The sequence below is a fragment of the Planococcus citri genome, chromosome 5 (assembly GCF_950023065.1).
Source record: "Planococcus citri chromosome 5, ihPlaCitr1.1, whole genome shotgun sequence".
Taxonomy (NCBI): domain Eukaryota; kingdom Metazoa; phylum Arthropoda; class Insecta; order Hemiptera; family Pseudococcidae; genus Planococcus; species Planococcus citri.
This window is the reverse complement of record NC_088681.1, coordinates 3,659,395-3,679,378: the sequence shown is the minus strand read 5'-3', so window position 1 is coordinate 3,679,378 and position 19,984 is coordinate 3,659,395. Positions and strand designations below refer to the sequence as shown.

Genomic DNA, 19,984 nt, shown 5'->3' with positions numbered 1-19,984 from the left:
CCTGTCAACATACAAATTTTCGAAAACTTTTGCCCTCAGTTCGTTCGGGTCGGTTTGTTTTTTTCAAACTTGAAATTTCTAAAAAAAATCATCATTCAAATTCTAAAATTTTGAAATAAAAAAAGTCAAACGCTTCACATAAAAAAACAAAACCCTCTGACTTAGCAACGAATAATAAATGACACCACCAAGGAAACTTGTCTCAGGTTACTTGATGGTGAGAATTGGAGTAACTGCTGGACTGAAACAGATACCATTAATACAGCTTTTCAGAGTTTCCTAAATGTGTTCTTATTGCACTATGATGTGTCATTCCCATTCGGTATAGTGAAAGGGAAACAAGAAAGTAGGTATTACAAAATTCCCCATACCCACCCATATTGAAATCAAAACTGTTAAGCAAATTTTAATGAACCTTCATAGCATGAAGAAGACTTTTGACTCTCCACTAACAAACTCTGTTGAGGTCATGAATGAAATTCACTCACTCAAAAATTCCTATTCAAAAGACTACCATGGACTTCATATCTATATGCTGAAAATAGCTGCGCCATACATTGCTGAACCATTAGCCAGCCTGTTCAACATGTCTGTTCAGGAAGGAGCCTTCCCTGATATCCTTAAGGTCAATATCGTGATACCTGTGTTTAAAAAGGGTGATAGAAGTGCCATGAATAACTACAGACCCATCTCTATATCAAAATTTTTCAGTGATAATATTGTTACACAGCTCCCAATATAGTTTTTGCAAAAACAAAAATACAAGTGCCATTTATCAACTAATTCACAATATCTTGGAAAATCTCCACAACAAAAATGACATTATAGGGTTATTTTGCGATCTTTCAAAAGCATTTGAAATGATTAATCATGAAATATTGCGAGGTAAACTAGAAAATTATGGTATTAGAGGGGTGGCTTTGGACTGGACCACATCCTTTCACAAAAATAGAACTTACATTGTTAAGACAGAAGATATAAATGGAGAATACCATTTCTCTGAACAATACCCAGTTGAGCAAGGAGTTCCACTGGGGTCAATATTAGGACCTCTGTTCTTTATTTATTATGTCAATGACCTTCCAGAAAATGTAAGGAATAACTTGATCCTATTTGCAGATGACACTACAGCACTGATTCCTATGAATATGGGTGTCTCAGTACAGCACGTTGTGGATGATTTGGTAGCGTTGTTCAGAATAAATAAAATGAAATTAAATGTTGAGAAAACAAACCTAGTATATTTTGTTCACAGCACACAAAATGTAAATTTGGCACTGACTATTACTAAAGTTGAATGTCTAAAATTTTTGGGAGTATACATCGACTCCAGTCTAACTTGCACTGGTCACATAGACAATTTAGCTGGGAAACTATCATCAATAAATTATCTTCTTTGGCAATTAAAAGGTGCCACCAATGTGAAAACTTTAAAAATGGCATATATGGAATGTTCCAGTCTAATATAGCATATGGCTTGCTCTCTAAATTTGAAACAGTCAATTTCACTGCTTAGCAGTCACGACATTTTGCCTTTTTAAAGCAGTAGTTTTTTTTTACTGCAAAACAGTGAAAAATTACTGAATTGGTCAGTCAAAATGATTTTTACTGACCAATTCAGTAATTTTTCACTGTTTTGCAGTAAAAAAAAACTACTGCTTTAAAAAGGCAAAATGTCGTGACTGCTAAGCAGTGAAATTGACTGTTTCAAATTTAGAGAGTGGTGAATTGGGGCGGCAATATCAGTCTTACACAGAGAATTTTTGTAATACAGTGGAACCGCAATAAGTGCAACCTCAATAAGTGAAAATTCACGTTAAGTGCAACCAAAATTAATCCCAGGTCCCTACAGTCAATTTACCATGTAAATTCACCTCCATGCCTGCAACAGTACCTCGATAAGTGCAATGAATTTGGCGGATTTTTTTGTGAAAATCATCCAAACTAAAGTAAAAATTTGAAAAATATAGTAAAAAATGTAGAAAATATTCAAAAAATCCTGCAACATTATCACTAAAATAGAACAATGTCCAAAGAAAATCGTGTAAAATTGAAAAATGGGTAAAATTGGCATAAAATGGATGTAGGTAACGTAAAATCAAATAAAAAATCATTAAAATTGAGTCAAAAAAAGGAGGTACTTGTCTCGTAATTTATTCACCTTAATAAGTGCAAATTGTGAAAAAATAACTTTGATTAGTGCAAACCCTTTTAAGTGAAAAACTCAATAAGTGCACTTATTTTTCCGGTCTCTTGAGTTTGCACTTATTGCGGTTTCACTGTACAAAAAAGAGCAATAAGAATCATCTATCGAATACAAGTCACAGAGTCATGCAAGAATGTCTTTCTTTCAAATGAAATTTTAACCTTACCCTGCTTATACATATACCTGATAGCCCAAATTGTGAAGAAGGGCATAGTAAAATTGTATACCCCTCAACATAGTCATTATACTAGAAATAGCCAACAACTACATAGCACATACCAAGCTAGTATAGACTTCATGGCTGCAAAAATTTATTACAAAATTCCAAATGAAATCAAAATTATCAATTGCACAAAATCATTTTCTAAAACTCTGAAAAAAATGGCTGCTAAAAAAGGCATTTTATTCAATAGATGAGTATATGGACGCTGTTACATAACTGAGTGCATTATAAAATGAACTTTCAGCGACTCCTTGTATTTTCGATTTATCATCTTCAATAGTCATGATCATTTTATACAGCATCATTGTTTCTTCTTAATTTTTTTTGTGTGTAATCGATAATTTTATCATGTTAAAAATTATTCTAAGAATCTTGATAAATGTAGGTACAAAATATCTCAATTTTTTTAGAATGTATTTTTTTCTGATTTATTGCATCTATGTTTTTTTTAGATTCTATTATTTCTATTGAAGGCATTTTTATTTAAATATCTGTGCTAATCCTATACCTCTATAATGCTGTACACGGCGCATTCATTTCATTTTATTTCATTTTATTATTCATTTTTTAAAATATATCTTTGTTAGTAAATAAGTCGACATTGTAAATGCAGCAATGCTGCAGCCTATTGCAAAAAATAAAGTTGATTTGATTTGATCTGTCAAAATACAGTTCTCAGAAACTGTTTTCCTCAAACAGTTCGAGTCTGTTTGCTTTTTTTCCAAACTTGGAATTTCTAAAAAAAACAACCATTCAAATTATGAAATTTTGATGCCAAAAAAATCACACACCTCACATGAAAAAAACAAAGCACTTTCAGTTTTCATAATACAAATTTTCGAAAACTTTTGCCATCAGTTTGTTCGAGCTTCTTTGCTTATTTTTTTAAACTTGGAATTTCTGAAAAATCATTCAAATTCTGAAATTTTGAAACCAAGAAAATTGAACTGCTCACATAAAAAAAAACTTTCACCTGTCGAAATGGGTACAAATTAAAATTTTGAAACTATAAAAGACAAACTACTCTTCACATAAAAAACATTGTATTTTTACTCAACAAAATACGAATTTTTAAAATCCTTTCCCTTCAACTTTGGATTTTTAAACAAATCATCATTCAAATTCTAAAATTCTGAAACCGAGAAAATGTAAACTCCTCACATAAAAAACATTGTAGGTAGGTATGTATTTTCATCAATCAAAATTGTACATACCTACAAATTTTTGAAAGCTTTTGCCCTCTCTACGTCCGGGCTAATCTATTTCTCTTTTCCAAAATACAAAATTCCGTCTTTGAGGCTTCTAAAAATATTGATCAGGGAAAACGAAATTTTTTTGTAAGTCTCGATAGTCTGTACAAGGACGTACTTGGAGAGCTGAGCACAATTGGGGTTTAAACCAGAGTTGTAGGTTAACTTGTCTCTGAACAAACTCGAATCAAGTTAAAATGATGACGTATCAATACAAATTTTGGTATGCTAAAAAGTAGCCAACAATTTTTATTCAAATTTTAACCAAGTTTATGTTGAACTGAGTTTAAACCCCCATTGAGCTACTGGCCCTTATAATGTCAATTGGCAAAATATTGTTTTCTCATCTTTCGTTCTATTCAGCAAAATTGACATTTTTTTTCGCCTACCCCTCTCAAAAAACCTTCAATTTCCTTCCTGTCTTCATCTAAAATGAAATGCGAATTTAAAATACAAACGAAGCATCCAATCAAACTAGTGGCTTGAGCAATTCGATAAAACATTGGTAGGTGCCTATTCGTATTTTCGTTGTAAATTTCAGGTATGTAAGTTAAGCATAATTATTCTCAATTTAATGTAGCATTGCGATTCCATTACTGTAAACGTTCTCGAACAACAGCCCACCAAAAAAAAAAAAAAAAACATCCCTCGATGGTGGGGGTGAGAGTAATTCAAACGCGGTCAAAAAAAGAGGGAGAAAAATGCAGTTAAACGAATACACTTACACATACTCGTATATAGGTACATTAAGACCAGACGGAAAGAGAGAAAGACAGAACAAAGGACGGGACGACGCAGGGGGACGAGGAGGAGTTTTACATTCTAAAGAAGCGGAATTTATGCTTCTTATCTGGATAGCGGCGCGAGCGTAACTAGATTAGACCGCAATGACCCTCCAGAGAGATGGAGTACAATTTAATAGTTAAAAAGAAGCGGACTCGAAGGTTTTTATAAGGGTTCGAGCTCAACCATCGTTTGAAGAAGTGAAAAGCTGCTTTGAAACTAGCTGCCCCTATCGACTCCGGATACGAGTATTTCTTTTCGATAATGGCTCTTGTAAATTTCTCCGCGCGTTATGTGCAGCGTCCTGCGTCCTTTTCATCCTCTCTCTACCTCTCCGATCTCTCGATAAATTACCTATCCTATTTACGTGGTAGGTATACTCACAAACAGTCCTTCTACGTACCTATGTCCTTCCTCGTTCCTTTTCATGGGCGAGTGTGTGTGTGTGTGTATGTGAAGGGTTCAAACACTTGCTAGAATGTTAAATTTTCAAAAATTCTAAAAACCATGCCCCGAGTTTAGCTCATGAAAATTCCTCAAAAATTCTCGAAAAACATTTTGGTCGAAATATTTGCAATTCTCTCGAAATTTTAACCCATTTTGATAGGTTGAGTAAAATTCTTTTAAAAATTCTAAGAATCACGAGAGTCGATTGATCAATTCTAAGCTCTAAATCATTCAAAAATGATCAAAAAAAAATTTTACTTAAATTTTTGTTTTTAAATTTTAACCACTGAGACTGATTTAAGAGAGTCTATAGGAGATATACACACCACCCCTTCTCCCTCTCATTCTGAAAATCGAATTTGTTGGCAAAACTGTTAGGTAATTTCTTACTCATTTATTTTTATTTTTTTTTTTGAATTTTTTCTCTACTTTGTCGGACAGTCTAACCGAGCTGCTCGATATGAAAAAACTGATTGGAATGCGATCAACGTAGCTGAATTTTTCTCCCCTTCGTGTTATTTCGTGCGTAACGCGATACACACGAAAATGTTACCCAATCGAGAGATACTTTTTTGGGGTTTAGAAATTAATTAGTAAGTATACCGGTGACGCGGTTTGTGAAAATTTAAAAATAAAAAAAAACAATACCACTTTGGGTAGGTAGGTACCATAGTAGCCTATGTAGTATATATAGTGAACCTTTTTTTTTTTTTTTTTTGAATTTCGGTATAAGGTTACGTGAAAATGTTAACGAAACTCGCGGACGTTAATTAAAACTTTTCCAAACTACTTTTGCATTCGAATTTTGTTTAATGAAATTTTTTAACGTACAAAATTCAACTTTGTCGATTAAAAGTGACAGAAACGCGGCTAACTTTTTATTATGGTTAACACTACTTAATGTTAAGTGAGCTTTAACAAAAAAAAAATTCCACCCTCTCTTCTCTGCAGGTTTACGCCTGTCGTTTGCTCTCTCCCCCTCTGCAGTGTACGAGTAAAATAACTATACTGCGAGAAAGTTTTTATTATTCTTTGCGAAGATTATTGGAAACGAAATCAGCACGAAAATCATAAACAGGCACGACGGTAAATATTTCACAGATATGCCATGCCATATCGTCGTATACACAGTACGTTAATTTGCAGCTCTTGTGGGGGTAGATTCGTGATGGTGATATTTACTGCCGATATTCCCAAAAGGCGTACGTAAGTATTTGGCTGGTATCAGTGTTTTGTCAAAAGAATTGATGCGATAAGATTTTTTAGCCGGATTTTCTTTCCTGTAGCTGATCGTGTAGTGAGAAGAAAACTGTGATCAAGTATTGCGATGCGTTTGTGCTGGATTGTGGATAAAATAGAAGAGGGAGTGGAGGGGAGAGGGGTCAATGGACTAACCCAACTCCAATGTGAACAATAATAAACAGAATATTTTCAAACACACTTTTTTTTTGGAAAAGTTTCCCAAAAATGAGCAATTTGAATAATGAATACGAATGTCAAAATGTGAAAAATCATCGAAAAAGAGGGAGGTGATCTGATACAGATTTTTTACATATAATTTAGATTTTAGGGAGAGAAGGTGGAGAGGGAGCTATTTTTTCCAAAAGATCAATGGATAATTCACAGACTTCTGTTTTTGGCGTGGGGGGAGGGTTCTTTTTTCAAAAAATTAATAATTCAAAAATTTTGTTTTTTTTTTGGTGGGGGAGAGGAGCTGTTTTTCCAAAATATAATTTGAACTTAATTTGATCAAATTTTGATTTTTTTTTCATGGAAAATGATCCATACTTTGAAATTTCAAAAATTCGCCAAAAATCGAGAAATTAATTCTAGCAGCTAAAATTGGCGTTAGTGGTGTATTTCAGGGTTCTTTTTCGATGGCTCTTTCGTCTCGTCCAAAATTGTTCATGTTGGACGAGAAACATCATTTTTTAAGAGCACACAGGCCCCCCATTTTGTATAATACATACAATGCTAGAGGCGCTCTTTCACTTTTTGAGCCACAGAAAGCCTCAATGTTGTTAGATTTAACCCCAACGAGCAAAAAAATGTCCAACTCGAACACAGCTGAATCAAGAAAACATGCAAAAATACGTCACCAGGCATAATTTCAAGAGCATTTTTTGATTTTTGGTGACTCAGTGATGCAATTTCTGGAAAAATAATATCTACAGAGAGGGGATTTTGAAAAAAAAAATAAGGTTTCAAAATACAGCTGGAGCTTCCAGAACGTCTTCAAACGACCCACAATCAACTCGACATGTTGAATTCAGAGTACAAAGTGCTCGCATCTTTCCATAACTCCATTTATTCAAAATTTCAAATTTGTAAATTTCAAGAACAGCTGTTCACTCGGTCTACTTGGTGCAATTTTGATTTTTTTCCATTTTGAGCCAAAATTTGAATTTTAAAATTAGAACATGCCTCTGAGATCCCTGTAACCCGAATTTTGTATGCTGAATTTCTTTTTTGAGATTTGAGGCAAATTGTTTGAGATTTAAAAAATTCAAAAAAACTGTTTTATGGGCGATTGTCGATGTTTTTCACAAAATAAATTTTATTTTTCATTAAAACAGAATCAATGTGAATAATTCTTACAATTCAACTACCGCGCATCGAAACCTAAGTAGTTTTGAACCATTCAGGAGCCTCCGGTGATTTTTAAATTTTCTCTATGAAAACAAAATCACCTGACTCTAATACCTACAACTTGATTCGACATTTTTTGGAGCTTCCAGCGAATTTTAAAATTTTCACAGAAATTACAATTCGCTCTGGAGGTGTCCAAAATGAACTTTAAAACGTATGTTAAATCGGTCGGTTTCCGATCCATTGGATTTTACTCGGCGAATTCGAAAATTCACTCCCGAGAGCGTGTTCTCTAAACGGGAGTTTCTGCGCCAGGAGCAATAGTTGAATGATATTCTGGAAAATTGGTACGAATTAGAACAACTTGTAATCAATTATTTTTTATATTTCCATCCTTGAAGAGCGAAGAAGGGTGGGAAAGTTGAATTAATTTTTATTTGTCAGATTTTACTAGATTTAAGTAGATATTTGAAAATTCAACTTTCAAAAAATGTATTTTCCGAACATGAACTTCTGCGCCAGGAGCAACACCTGATCGCCATTTTAGCAATATTTGCACAATTGGAGTCAATATTTTTTGTTTTTTTCCTTGGAAGGAGAAGAGGGGAAGAGGGGGGGGGGGAGAATGGGGATGATTTAATTTCATTCGTCAGAATTTTCAAAATTAATCTAAAAATTCACTCTAAAAAATGTCTTTTCTGAACATGAATTTCTGCGCCAGGAGCAACACCTGATCGCCATTTCAGCAATATTTGCACAAGTAGAGTCAATATTTTATGTTTTTTTTCCTTGGAAGGAGAAGAGGGGAAGAGGGAGGGGAAGGAGATGATTTAACTTCACTCGTCAGATTTTACGAAATTAATCTGAAAATTCACCCTCAAGAAAATTTTTTTTTTTGAACATGAATTTCTGCGCCAGGAGCAACATTTGATCGATATTTTCGAAATATTTGCCCAAGTAGAGTCAATATTTCATGTTTCATTCTTTGGAAGGGGAAAATATGGAAAGAGGGGGGGGTGTCTCATTTATTTCCCTCGTTAGATTTTGATGGATCAATCTGAAAATTCTTCATCAAGAAAATGTGTTTTTTGAACATGAATTTCTGCGCCAGGAGCAACATTTGATCGATATTTTGGATATATATACCCAAGTAAAGTCAATATATTTTCATGTTTCTTCCCTTGAAAAGAGAAGAAGGGAAGAGGGGGAGGAGCAAATTTAATTTCGCTCGTCAGATTTTGAGAGATTCATCTAGAAATTGTCCCTTGAAAAAAATGTGTTTTTTGATCATGAATTTCTGCGCCAGGAGCAACACTTGGTCGATATTTTGCGAAGATTTGTCCAAGTAGAATCAATATTTTATGTTCCATGTCTTGGAGGAGGGGAGAGGGGGAGAGAGTCATTTGATTTTACTCGTCAGATTTTACAAGAATAATCCAAATTTATTCACTTTCTAGAAAATTTTTGTTTCCGAACATGAATTTCTGCGCCAGGAGCAATACTCGCTCGACATTTTGGATATATTTGCTCATGTAGAGTGAATAAATAGTTTTATGTGTCTTCCCTTGAAAAGAGAAGAGGGGAAGAGAAGGGGGCTCATTTAATTTCACTGGTCAGATTTTGAGAAATTCATCACTGGAAATTGTCCCTTGAAAAATATGTCATTATTGGAAAGATTTGCCCAAGTAGAATCAATATTTTCATGTTTCTTGCCTTGGAGAGGGAAGAGGGGGAAGGGAAGGTCATTTGATTTTACTCGTGAGATTTTACAAGAAGAATTCGAATATTTACTTTCTAGAAAAATGTGTTTCCGAACATGAATTTCTGCGCCAGGAGCAACTCCTGATCGATATTTTGGATATATCTATGTATTTGCCCAAGCGTAGTCAATACCTACATATAAATTGACTCTCAAAAACAGTGATTTCCAAATATGAATTTTTGTGCCAGGAGCAACACGATTGATCGATATTTTGGAAAAACTTGAACAAGTATAGAGTCAATATTTTATGTTTCTTTCCTTGAGTGGGGAAGAAGAGAAGAGGAGGGGGGATTTTGAGAGATTAATCTTGAAATTCGCTCTGAAAAAGTGTATTTTCTCAACATGAATTTCTGCGCCAGGAGCAACACTTGATCGATATTTTGGAAAGATTTGTGCAAGGAGAGTCAATATTTCATGTTTTTTCCTCGGAAGGAGAGGAGGTGAAGAGGGAGGGGGTATTTTAATAGACGAATCTGAAAATTCACTCTCAAAAAATGTGTTTTCTGAACACGAGTTTCTGCGCCAGGAGCAACACGATTGATCGATATTTTGGAAAAATTTGAACAAGTATACCTATAGTCAATATTTTATGTTTAATTCACTAAATGGAGAAGAAGAGAAGAAGGGGGGATTTCGAAAGATTAATCTTGAAATTCGCTCTGAAAAAGTGTATTTTCTCAACATGAATTTCTGCGCCAGGAGCAACACTTGATCGATATTTTGGAAAGATTTGTGCAAGGAAAGTCAATATTTCATATTTTTTTCCTCAGAAGGAGAAGAGGTGAAGAAGGAAGGGGGTATTTTAAGAGATGAATTTGAAAATTCACTCTCAAAGAATGTGTTTTCTGAACACGAGTTTTTGCGCCAGGAGCAACACGATTGATCGATATTTTGGAAAGATTTGTGCAAGTAGAGTCGATGAGTATTTTTATATTTCTTCCCTTGGAAGGTGAAAAGATTAAAAAAGGGGTGGAGAGGGAGCCGTCTCAGCTAATTTTACTCGTCAAATTTTACGAGAATGATCTGGTAATTCACTCTCAAGAAATATGATTTCAAAACATGAATTTCTGCGCCAGGAGCAACACGATTGATCGATATTCTTGGCATATTTGTGCAAGTCGATTCAATATTTTACGTTTTATTCCTTGGAATGAGAAGAGAGGGAACAAGGGAACATTTTCTGACTAAATCCAACACATTCAGCTAGAATGGGAGCGCAAAAAAATCAAACTTCAAACAAAATCCACCCAAAAGCATTTTGCCATACCCATCATTTCATCAAATTTGAACCAAATAAAGCCCAGTAAAAGCTCAACCGCAAGTTCAAACACCACAAACAGATGAATAGTACACTTATATATCGCACCTCGGGAGTAATAAGGTCACATCTCAAAAAAGTGAAATTTTACAGGAGAGTGATTTTCTTTTTTTTGAAAACTTGATTCATTATTTTTAACAACTTATAATTAATTGTGAGGAATGAATAGCACCTCATTTTAAAGATCTGGTATCCTACCTTCATTTAGCATGAGAACACTTTGAAAAATAAAATCTTAAAGAGGAAATATTTCAATGTTTGGAAAACATTTTGAGTTAGAACCTTTCATTAAAGTTGATGTGGAGGCGAAAGGAAGCATCCAAAAAAAATTCCATGATAACTAAGTTGTAGAGAATTAAATTTCCAATCGATATAATGTCGTTAGTTTTTTTCTAAAGAGCTTAGTTTTTGAGTTTTTCTCAAAAAACTAAAATTTCATTATGTGTGCAAATTCATTTTTCTGAAAAGTGGTCAATTTAAAAATTTTTTTCCATTTGGTACAAACCAATAAAAAATGCACTCCTTGTGACTATTTCTAACTGACAAACATTCAAAACAATCAAAACTATTTGTTAACACTTTGTATGTACGAAATTTTCTCAAAAAAGGTGGAGTTTTTTGAGATGTACCCTTATAACTCCAAACAACTTGCAATGTTGTTGAGATTTTGAGTTAGGCCATAGGCCATTTGCGTTTTTTACAAGATCCACATAATGTACCCAACTCAAAGTGTAATTGTTGGTTGGGGGGGGGGGGTCATACAAACCCCAAAAATGCAAAAACATCAAAATCAATTTTTTTTGAGATGTGACCTTATTACTCCCGAGGTGCGATATATATGTAGATTCAAAGTCGATAAAATTTGTAGATCTCTACGCAGTCTAACGCGGTTTGGTTAAAATGATGAAACACAGATAGTCTATGATAATATCCATCACACCGCATTGTACGCTGCGGGTTGCCAAATTCCGCGAACGAAAAGGCCAAACCGTTGGCATAATTTTTAACAGGACGATGACCGTTTAGAGCAAGTTCAACGACGCGACGACGTAGGCCTACGTCGAAATAGCGAAGACTGTGGTACAAGAGTATAGGGGTCGTGAACTTGGCCACATAAATGAAAAATTATAAGCCCGCTAAAAGATCATCTCGTCTCGCGTCTCGAGCGGAAGTATTTTTAATTTTGATAATCAACACTTTGCCAAAGTAGAATAATTAGTCGAAATACAATCAACCCTCTTTAAAACAGATTAAATTTCGAATCGAGCGACGCAATCTCGGCCAGAGTTCATCACCGCATACCTCATCTGTGTACCCTAACTCACCCTATCGACTGTGTACAGTATTTTTGGAGGGTATAGGTGGATGTTGTATGTACGTCTAAAAGCAGCAACTACAATATAGCCTAAAACATGCACAGGAGGCATTTACATTCGAATAAAATCACTCGGGAATTTCGACAGACGCTTTCCGAGTGAAAGTTAATTATAAATTCCGAGTTAATTGTTTTCGTTTCGTCTTTAATAGATTCGACTGGGCAAGAAGCTTTGCAGATAATACCGTACAAACGATTCGACAACGACGACTATAGGAATCGGAAAACTAGTACGACTGCGATCACCTTCCTTCATTATCACCAGTACTACGTAACTAAACCAAACCTATAAGTCGGCTTCAATTACGTTATACGTAAGGTACTCCTATATTCTTCCTGACCTAAGGAAATATTCGCTTGACTTGGGTAAACGGCGCGAAACATATCGCGTCGCTAGTTTTCCCAATTTGAATTCGAGAAAGATGTGCGGTGGTCGGACAGCGAGTGTCGCGCCGAAGCAACGAAGCGGAGGGTTATACTTTTTACCATCTAACGAGTCGAGTAAAGCGCAACAAACAGTATACTTTTTCGCCGTTAACAGTTCAGGTCGTTAATTTTACCACCATTTTCACGCCGTCGAAAATACGTTTACGTTTACGTAACTCTATACGCGTCGTATACTTTTGGTAAATTTTTCATCGTCTATCGTCGCCGCGCTGTCTCATTTTTTTTCGCGCCAATTTTCGTTCTTCTACTTCTATCGTAGTCGTTGTGAATAATTCGCACGTTTGTCTGGTTTTTTGTTGGTTTTTTTTTTCTCGCTTTCTCGGTTTTGTCGTCGGTGTTCAAAAATTAACCAATCTTGTTTACTCGCGAATTTCGTATTGGTGAAACTTGATGGAAAATTTCTGCCGACGGTTTCGTGGTTCGTTGAAGCTACGCAGATATAGCCGGTAGTAGAATACGCGGTGTTCGAAAATGACGATTAGTTTTGGTTGAAAATTTGGTGTTTTCGTTGCTGGATTTAGTTTTAATGCTTCCATCAATGTGGTAAGTGGTTTTTTTGGAAAATTAATTCGAATATCATAACGACGTTTTTAAAAAAGTACAGGATCGATTGATCAATTTACGCTCTAGAAAATTAGATTCTCTCGTCTAATTGAAATACCTGTCTTTAAAATTGAAAAAAAATATATATTTTTTCAAAAAAACTGCAATCAAATGAATTTCCAGTAAGTACGGTAACGAGAATCGAAAGAAAGTTTCAAAGAGAGCAAATTACAGAATAAAACTTTTCTCCGAAATTCAAAATTGAAGGAGATGTACGAGCACAATTTTATGAGTGGAACCAAATTTAATTTTCAAATCTCAGTTCCTGTATCGAGCAAAAATTTGGTCATCCTCCTCCCTATTGGGTCATTTTATGTCGAATCGCCGAGTTTTCTGCACGCAAAATCGTCAGTTTTTTTGAATATTTTTGATATGGGTAGATCTTAATGAGAGATGATGAATGGCGCAAATCACAGTTCTCAAAGTGCATTTGCAGGGAACATAGGTCTATTCAAGGTATAGAAGAAAACAGAAATATTGTAAAGTTTGATTGGATTTATACAGAAGCGTGCCGAAGGGGAGAAGGGGTGTGGGAGGGTGTGACACCCCTCACACAGAACATTTTTGGCGAAAGTGGGGAATTTTTGGGAAAAATTGGGTGAGTTGGAAAAAGTTGGGAAATTTTGAAAAGTTGAGAAGAAGTTGTGTAAGCAGGGAAAATGAAAGAATTATGGTACCAAAAACCACGAACTTAAAAATTTTTAAAAGTTTTCACCCTTGCTGTGCTCGACCCAGATCATTTTCTTATAAGGTCTCTCGAATGCTGTTGAAGTTTTAATGCATTTTTTCGCGATAACGATAAAAGCTCATTGAGAAAATACACGACGCGATCAAAATTCAACTAGCATTTTTATTGAACTCATAACAAAACTTAGGTTAGCGTATATTTACGCATACGACGAATGAATTTTTAAGACTAAAAAAGTAAGCTAAAACGTAGGTATAGAACCAGTTGACAGCGCAACCATCAGGGCTGCCACAACACAGGCATAAAACTACCCCTAACTAAGTAAAATGAATAAATCGCTACAACATACTCCCCGCGTTGAAGTTGAAGACTTCAAGAAAACGGATTAAGACTAAGATACTAAAACTATGATAGAATAAAATAACGAAGACATCGCTAAAATAACTTCGATTAGGATAAAATACAAGAAATTAAGAATAAATGAATAATTATGGTATTCCATAAAATAGAACATAATTAGGTCAATTTTTCGACACTAGAACTATGAGTTTCGTAATAGGGCGTCGGAGAACGCCATTTTCAGTGCGTACATCGACTACTCGAATATGATTGTCGGATCCGGGAAATGTGGCTTCCACCTTGCCCATTTTCCATTTCCCAGGGGCTTCGTCGACCTCCTTTATCACGACTATGTCTCCAACAGCTATTTCGACTGTTTCGTTTCTCCATTTAGAGCGTTGTTGTAAGGAGTGTAGGTACTCTTTACACCATTTTTCCCAGAAGGACTTGACAATTCGGCGAATCTGTTCGAATTTATTGCGGTTATCGATCACGGACGAAAGAGAAGGTTGCGGTATGGAGTTAAGTGGACGACCGATGAGAAAATGACCTGGCGTCAGTGGAGGTCCATCATGAACGTCGTCACTTGGCTCATATAAAGGGCGCGAATTAAGACAAGCTTCGATTTTTGCCAGTATGGTGAAAAGTTGCTCTTGACTGAGCACAGCTTCTCCCATGACTCTCTTGAGATGAGTTTTAGTGGATTTTATCGCAGCCTCCCAAATACCCCCAAAATGAGGTGAGCTGGGTGGAATAAAATGCCACTGAATACGCTTTTCAGTGAGACTATTCTGGACATCATTGTTGGTGCACAATTTCTCAAGCTGGTTAGCAGCTCCTTTGAAATTGGTGCCATTATCCGAATAGATGGATTCAGGTTTACCACGTCGAGAAACAAATCTCTCCAAAGCTGCGATGAATGACTCGGTGCTCAGGCTCATAGACACGTCGATATGAACAGCTTTGGTGGCTAGGCAAATAAATAGGCATATGTAGGCCTTGCCAGTGACCTTTGAACGTGGCGCTCCTAGCTTGACTGTGATTGGCCCAGCAAAATCTAAACCAACGTGCAGGAATGGAAACTCTGGGACATTGACTCGTACATCAGGGAGATTTCCCATGATTTGCTGACATGCTTTTCTGTTTGTTCGTCTGCACCTAGGGCAATCGCGAACAATACCTCGAGCTAGCGATTTTAAGGCGATTATCCAATATTCGTTACGAATTGTTGAGATGAGAAGGTTTGTAGGTGCGTGAAGTTCGTTTAAATGAGTTTCTCGAGCAACTTTGAGCGAAAATGGATGACGAGCAGGTAGCAGTATAGGACAATTGTGCCCCAAAACAATTCGAGCATTTTTTAGACGACCGCCAACACGTAAGACTCCATGACTGTCCAACTTTGGGCTGTAGGGTAGAAGAGAACTGCGTTTCCCTACTTTGCCCTTGGTTTTCAATTTTTTCAAGTCGTCAAAAAATTCATCAGCTTGCACAGTTTTGGCAACAACAAGTTGAGCACAATTGAACTCATCAACACTGAGGACTGGGGCTTTGCAACGGAGATTGGCAGAAACACGAAGATTACGAGCAAAACGTACACAATAGGCGATTATTCGGATGATTTTCTTGGCTGATGAATACCTTTCGATAAGCATTGACACAGGATTATACTCAACGTAGATTTTGACTGCAACACTTTGAGCATGACTCAACTCATTTTTGTCGAATGGATTGGCAGGGTATGTAAGGCGACGACTGGCAGGCTTACGTAGATTTTGAATAAATCTCAAGCAGTGTGCCGTTACTCGGATTATTTTCAAGATGCTGAATATGCGGGTAGGGTGATCTTCAACATCAATAATTGTAATGCGGCGCGTGGAGATTTTTTGGCGGCGGGCCTCCTCCATAGCAGACTCGTCAACGTACTCAGTAGAACTCGGCATATTGAAGGGTTGGTGCAGGAATGATGGGCCATTCCACCACAAATTGAGCCCAGAAATTTGACTCGGCAAAACACCACGAGAGGCTATGTCAGCAGGGTTCTCAGCAGATTTAACGTATCTCCAGCAGGAAGTAGGCGACAGCTGCTGAATTTCTTGGACTCGATTGGCAACGAACTGCTTCCAAAAGGATGGCGCCTTGGCTAGCCATGCTAAGACGATGGTGCTATCGGACCATAGGCACTTGTTGGACACAGGTATGGAAATATTAGACACTAGCTTGGCGAGTAGGAGAGCTCCAAGTAGCTCTAAACGTGGCACATTTTCGCAATTGGTAGGTGCGACTCTGGTTTTGGCGCATAGTAACCTCATGTCAACGGAGCCATTTGGATGAACAGCTCGAATATAAACGCAAGCTCCGTAGGCCTTTGTTGAGGCGTCACAAAAACCATGTAATTCTATGATCGAACTCGTGACAACTAATCGAGGAATAGAAACGTTAAGTGATTGTAATTCGTTGCGATAAATCAGCCAATCACGCTCAATATCAGGCTCAAGTGGATCATCCCAGTTTGATCCAGAACTCCAAATTCGTTTTAATATCAGCTTGGCGACGACAACAACAGGCGCAACGAGACCCAGCGGATCAAACAATTTGGATGACTCGGATAACATGGTTCTCTTTGTGATGGCTCGTTCACAGGGTGGCAATTTACCAGTAATGATGAATTGGTCTTCCTTAGGACGCCAGGTGAGACCTAATGCACCAATTTCATCATTTTCATTCAGCTTAAATTCGATGTCATCCTCAGTGGACACAGATGGCAGCACTGAAGGAGCATTTGAGGCCCACTTACGTAGTGTGAAACCTCCACATTTTGTGAGAGAATCGAGCTCATTGACCAATAATATTGCCTCAGATTCATTTTCAGCTCCAGAAAAAATATCATCGATGTATGAGTCACGAAGAATGGCCTGAGCTGCACGTGTATAACGATAAGCCTCATCATAAGCAGTTTGAAATAAAGTTCGAACGGCGAGATAGGCGGATGGACTCGTGCCTTAAGTCACAGTATTTAGTTCATGATCTTGAATATTAAAATCTTTGTCAAACCAAAGAATTCGTTGAAATCGTCTGTCATCAGGGTGCTTACGTACCTGTCGGTACATCATTGCAATGTCAGCACAAATTGCAATTATGTAGGTACGAAGACGAATAAGGAGGCAGAATAGGCGACCCTGTAGCACAGGGCCAGTGTGCAGGATGTCATTGATTGAGACTCCAGTGGATGTAGGTTTGCTACCATTGAATACGATTCGTGTTTTCGTTGTGATGCTGGTCTGCTTGAACACAGGATGGTAAGGTAGATAAAAATGCGGCTCGTTGTTTTGAATAGGAGGTACTGGGGACATGTGACCCAATGCGAGATACTCGTCCATGAATGCTTTACACGATTCAAATTGTGAACTGCTTAAACGGCGACGCAAACTATTCAAAATTTTGAGTGCCGTATCTCGACTTTCTCCTAATTTCTCAGCACTGTACTTGAATGGTAGGCGCACGGTATAGCGACCAGTAGAGTCGCGCGACACAGTCTCAGCATAGAATTTTTCACAGTATTCGTCATCAACACTGCGCAGAACCTCGACAGAGATTTCTTCCATCTCCCAAAATTTCTCTAAGGTACGAGCAATTTCACAACGATTAACAGACACAGTTGTTGAGTTGGTTGCGGAGGTTCGTCCTGAAATAATCCAACCAAACACAGTATTTCGCATAGATGGACATTTTTCATTACCCTTTACATATCCGTCAGTAAAGATATCGAGGTAATATTCGGCACACAATAATAGATCAATCTGTCCAGGTTTGTCGAAATCTGGATCAGCCAATTGGGTAAGTGGTATATTAAACACATGCGACGCGCATAAGGTAGAGGGGGGGCTCACGGAGGTGACATGCGGCACAATAATTGCATTCGTAGTAGAAGAATAATCAGATACACGTGAGAAAAATTTAACTGTTGTTTCGTGGGATGCATTGGACTTCGCGCCATTCAGTCCAACCATTTGAACAGGTCTGCGCCTAGTTTTCAAACCTAACTGATTAGCAAGCTTGGCAGAAATGAAATTCTCCTCTGCTCCAGGATCAAGCATAGCTCGAACAGGGAATCGCTCGCCTGAACCAGATTCAAGTAAAACACAGACAGTTGCAATAAGTACTCGTTTAGCATCACGAATTGTAGCAGTATTTGCATTGACAGAATCAGTAGGTGGGGGTTTAGGCCCGGACTTTACCTCGTCGGTTGCAGGAGTACCTTCAGGCGGTGTAGACTTCGATTTCCGATGTATAAGGGTATGATGTGGCTTGTCACACTCCTTACACTTCATAGAACGACAACTCGCGGCACTATGGCCAGTTCTCATGCAGTTAAAGCAACGATTATTCTTCTGCACGAAGTCGATACGTTGATCACATGTATAGGTCTTGAAGACAGGACAGGCGAATAGCTGATGCTCTTTGTTCTTGGAGCACAATGGGCACGCATATGTAGTAGTCTGAGATGGGTTTTCAACGCTGGTTGCATTGGTACGAACTGTTTGTTTAGCCTTAGGATCGTCCTTTTCTTTACCTGTACGTGTGTAGGTACGCAGAGGTGGCAGAGGAGGCGGAGGAGGCGGTGGCATGGCTTGTAAGGTGGATGCGCGTTCGTCAATGCAGTTGACAAACGTGGTAAGTATGTCATCACAGTCTTTAGGTAGAGAGATCAATTTCGTTTCCCATAGTTCGCGAGTACGCGAGTCAAGTTTGGATGATGCAATATACACAATAATGGCATCTGAGAGCTTGTTTGACTCATAACCAAGATTATTGACAGACTGCACATTAACCGTTACTGTATCAGCTAATGTTCTCAACGAATTTGGATTACCTTCACAGTTATTAACTGAAAGTAATGCCTTCAAATGAGCATTTAAAATCAAACGTTCTTTAGCATATCTAAACTTTAGCCTATCCATCGCGATTTTGTAGCTCTTATCCTCATTCTTGAGTTGACCAATAGCTTGGAGGGCCTCACCCTTGAGGTGTTTTCGGAGGTAATAGAACTTTTGAGCATCAGATAGGCCTTTTCTCTTTTCGACAGATGCAATGAACATATCGTGAAATTGAAACCATTCCTCGTATTTGCCATCAAAAACGTCAACTTTTATTTTAGGCAACTCGATGTCTAATTTTTCATTATAACATGCATGTGAATTATGAGATACGTTACTCTGTTCAGGTCTTTTACTTTCGATGAGGTCTAATAGGTTCGATTTGAGCTCACAGTATAACTCCTCCAACGCATGGCGTTCCTCCAGCTCTGTATCCATTGCCTCATCGTCACATGCCGCCTCAATCTCCTCTTGTGCCTTGGTGAATTTCTCGAAGTCTTTGTCAAGCATTTCCAATTTAGTCTTAAGTTTCGATAAATTGGCGTTGTCACTCTCATTTTCAATCCACGTTTTTATTTCCGTGAATTGCGCCTTCGCCGTACCTCGCTGCTTGGTGTAGGATGACGGCATCACGAACTCGATAATAGCACTCGATAACACAAATGACTGATTTACTCGAAAAGTTAAATTAATTCGGCTTCCGAAGGACCATGTTGAAGTTTTAATGCATTTTTTCGCGATAACGATAAAAGCTCATTGAGAAAATACACGACGCGATCAAAATTCAACTAGCATTTTTATTGAACTCATAACAAAACTTAGGTTAGCGTATATTTACGCATACGACGAATGAATTTTTAAGACTAAAAAAGTAAGCTAAAACGTAGGTATAGAACCAGTTGACAGCGCAACCATCAGGGCTGCCACAACACAGGCATAAAACTACCCCTAACTAAGTAAAATGAATAAATCGCTACAACAAATGCATTATAGTTAAAGCTGCCAAAAAGTCTCAATCAGAAAATGCCCAATTTCTCACATTTTGCAAAAATTGGTTGTTTTTGAAAATACATATCTAAT

General features: G+C 37.3%; 3 protein-coding genes across 3 annotated transcripts in view; 1 reads left to right on the top strand and 2 right to left on the bottom strand.

Annotated features, from left to right (window-relative positions):
* The first annotated feature begins 12,457 nt into the window (after window positions 1-12,457).
* Window positions 12,458-19,984, top strand: part of LOC135846713 (lachesin-like) — a 311,535-nt gene continuing 304,008 nt past the window's right edge. The window contains exon 1 of the mRNA XM_065365955.1: window positions 12,458-12,943. The gene's annotated coding sequence lies outside the window, so the exon portion shown is untranslated. The remainder of the gene's footprint in view (window positions 12,944-19,984) is intronic.
* LOC135846922 (uncharacterized) lies at window positions 14,213-16,642 on the bottom strand. The gene is made up of 2 exons (XM_065366285.1): window positions 15,954-16,642; window positions 14,213-15,668 (listed from the first exon to the last, which is right to left on the bottom strand). Exons 1-2 carry the CDS (start codon window positions 16,640-16,642, stop codon window positions 14,213-14,215), a joined length of 2,145 nt encoding a protein of 714 aa, XP_065222357.1.
* LOC135848177 (uncharacterized) lies at window positions 17,030-19,844 on the bottom strand. The gene has a single exon (XM_065367987.1). It carries the CDS (start codon window positions 19,532-19,534, stop codon window positions 17,030-17,032), a length of 2,505 nt encoding a protein of 834 aa, XP_065224059.1. The 5' UTR covers window positions 19,535-19,844.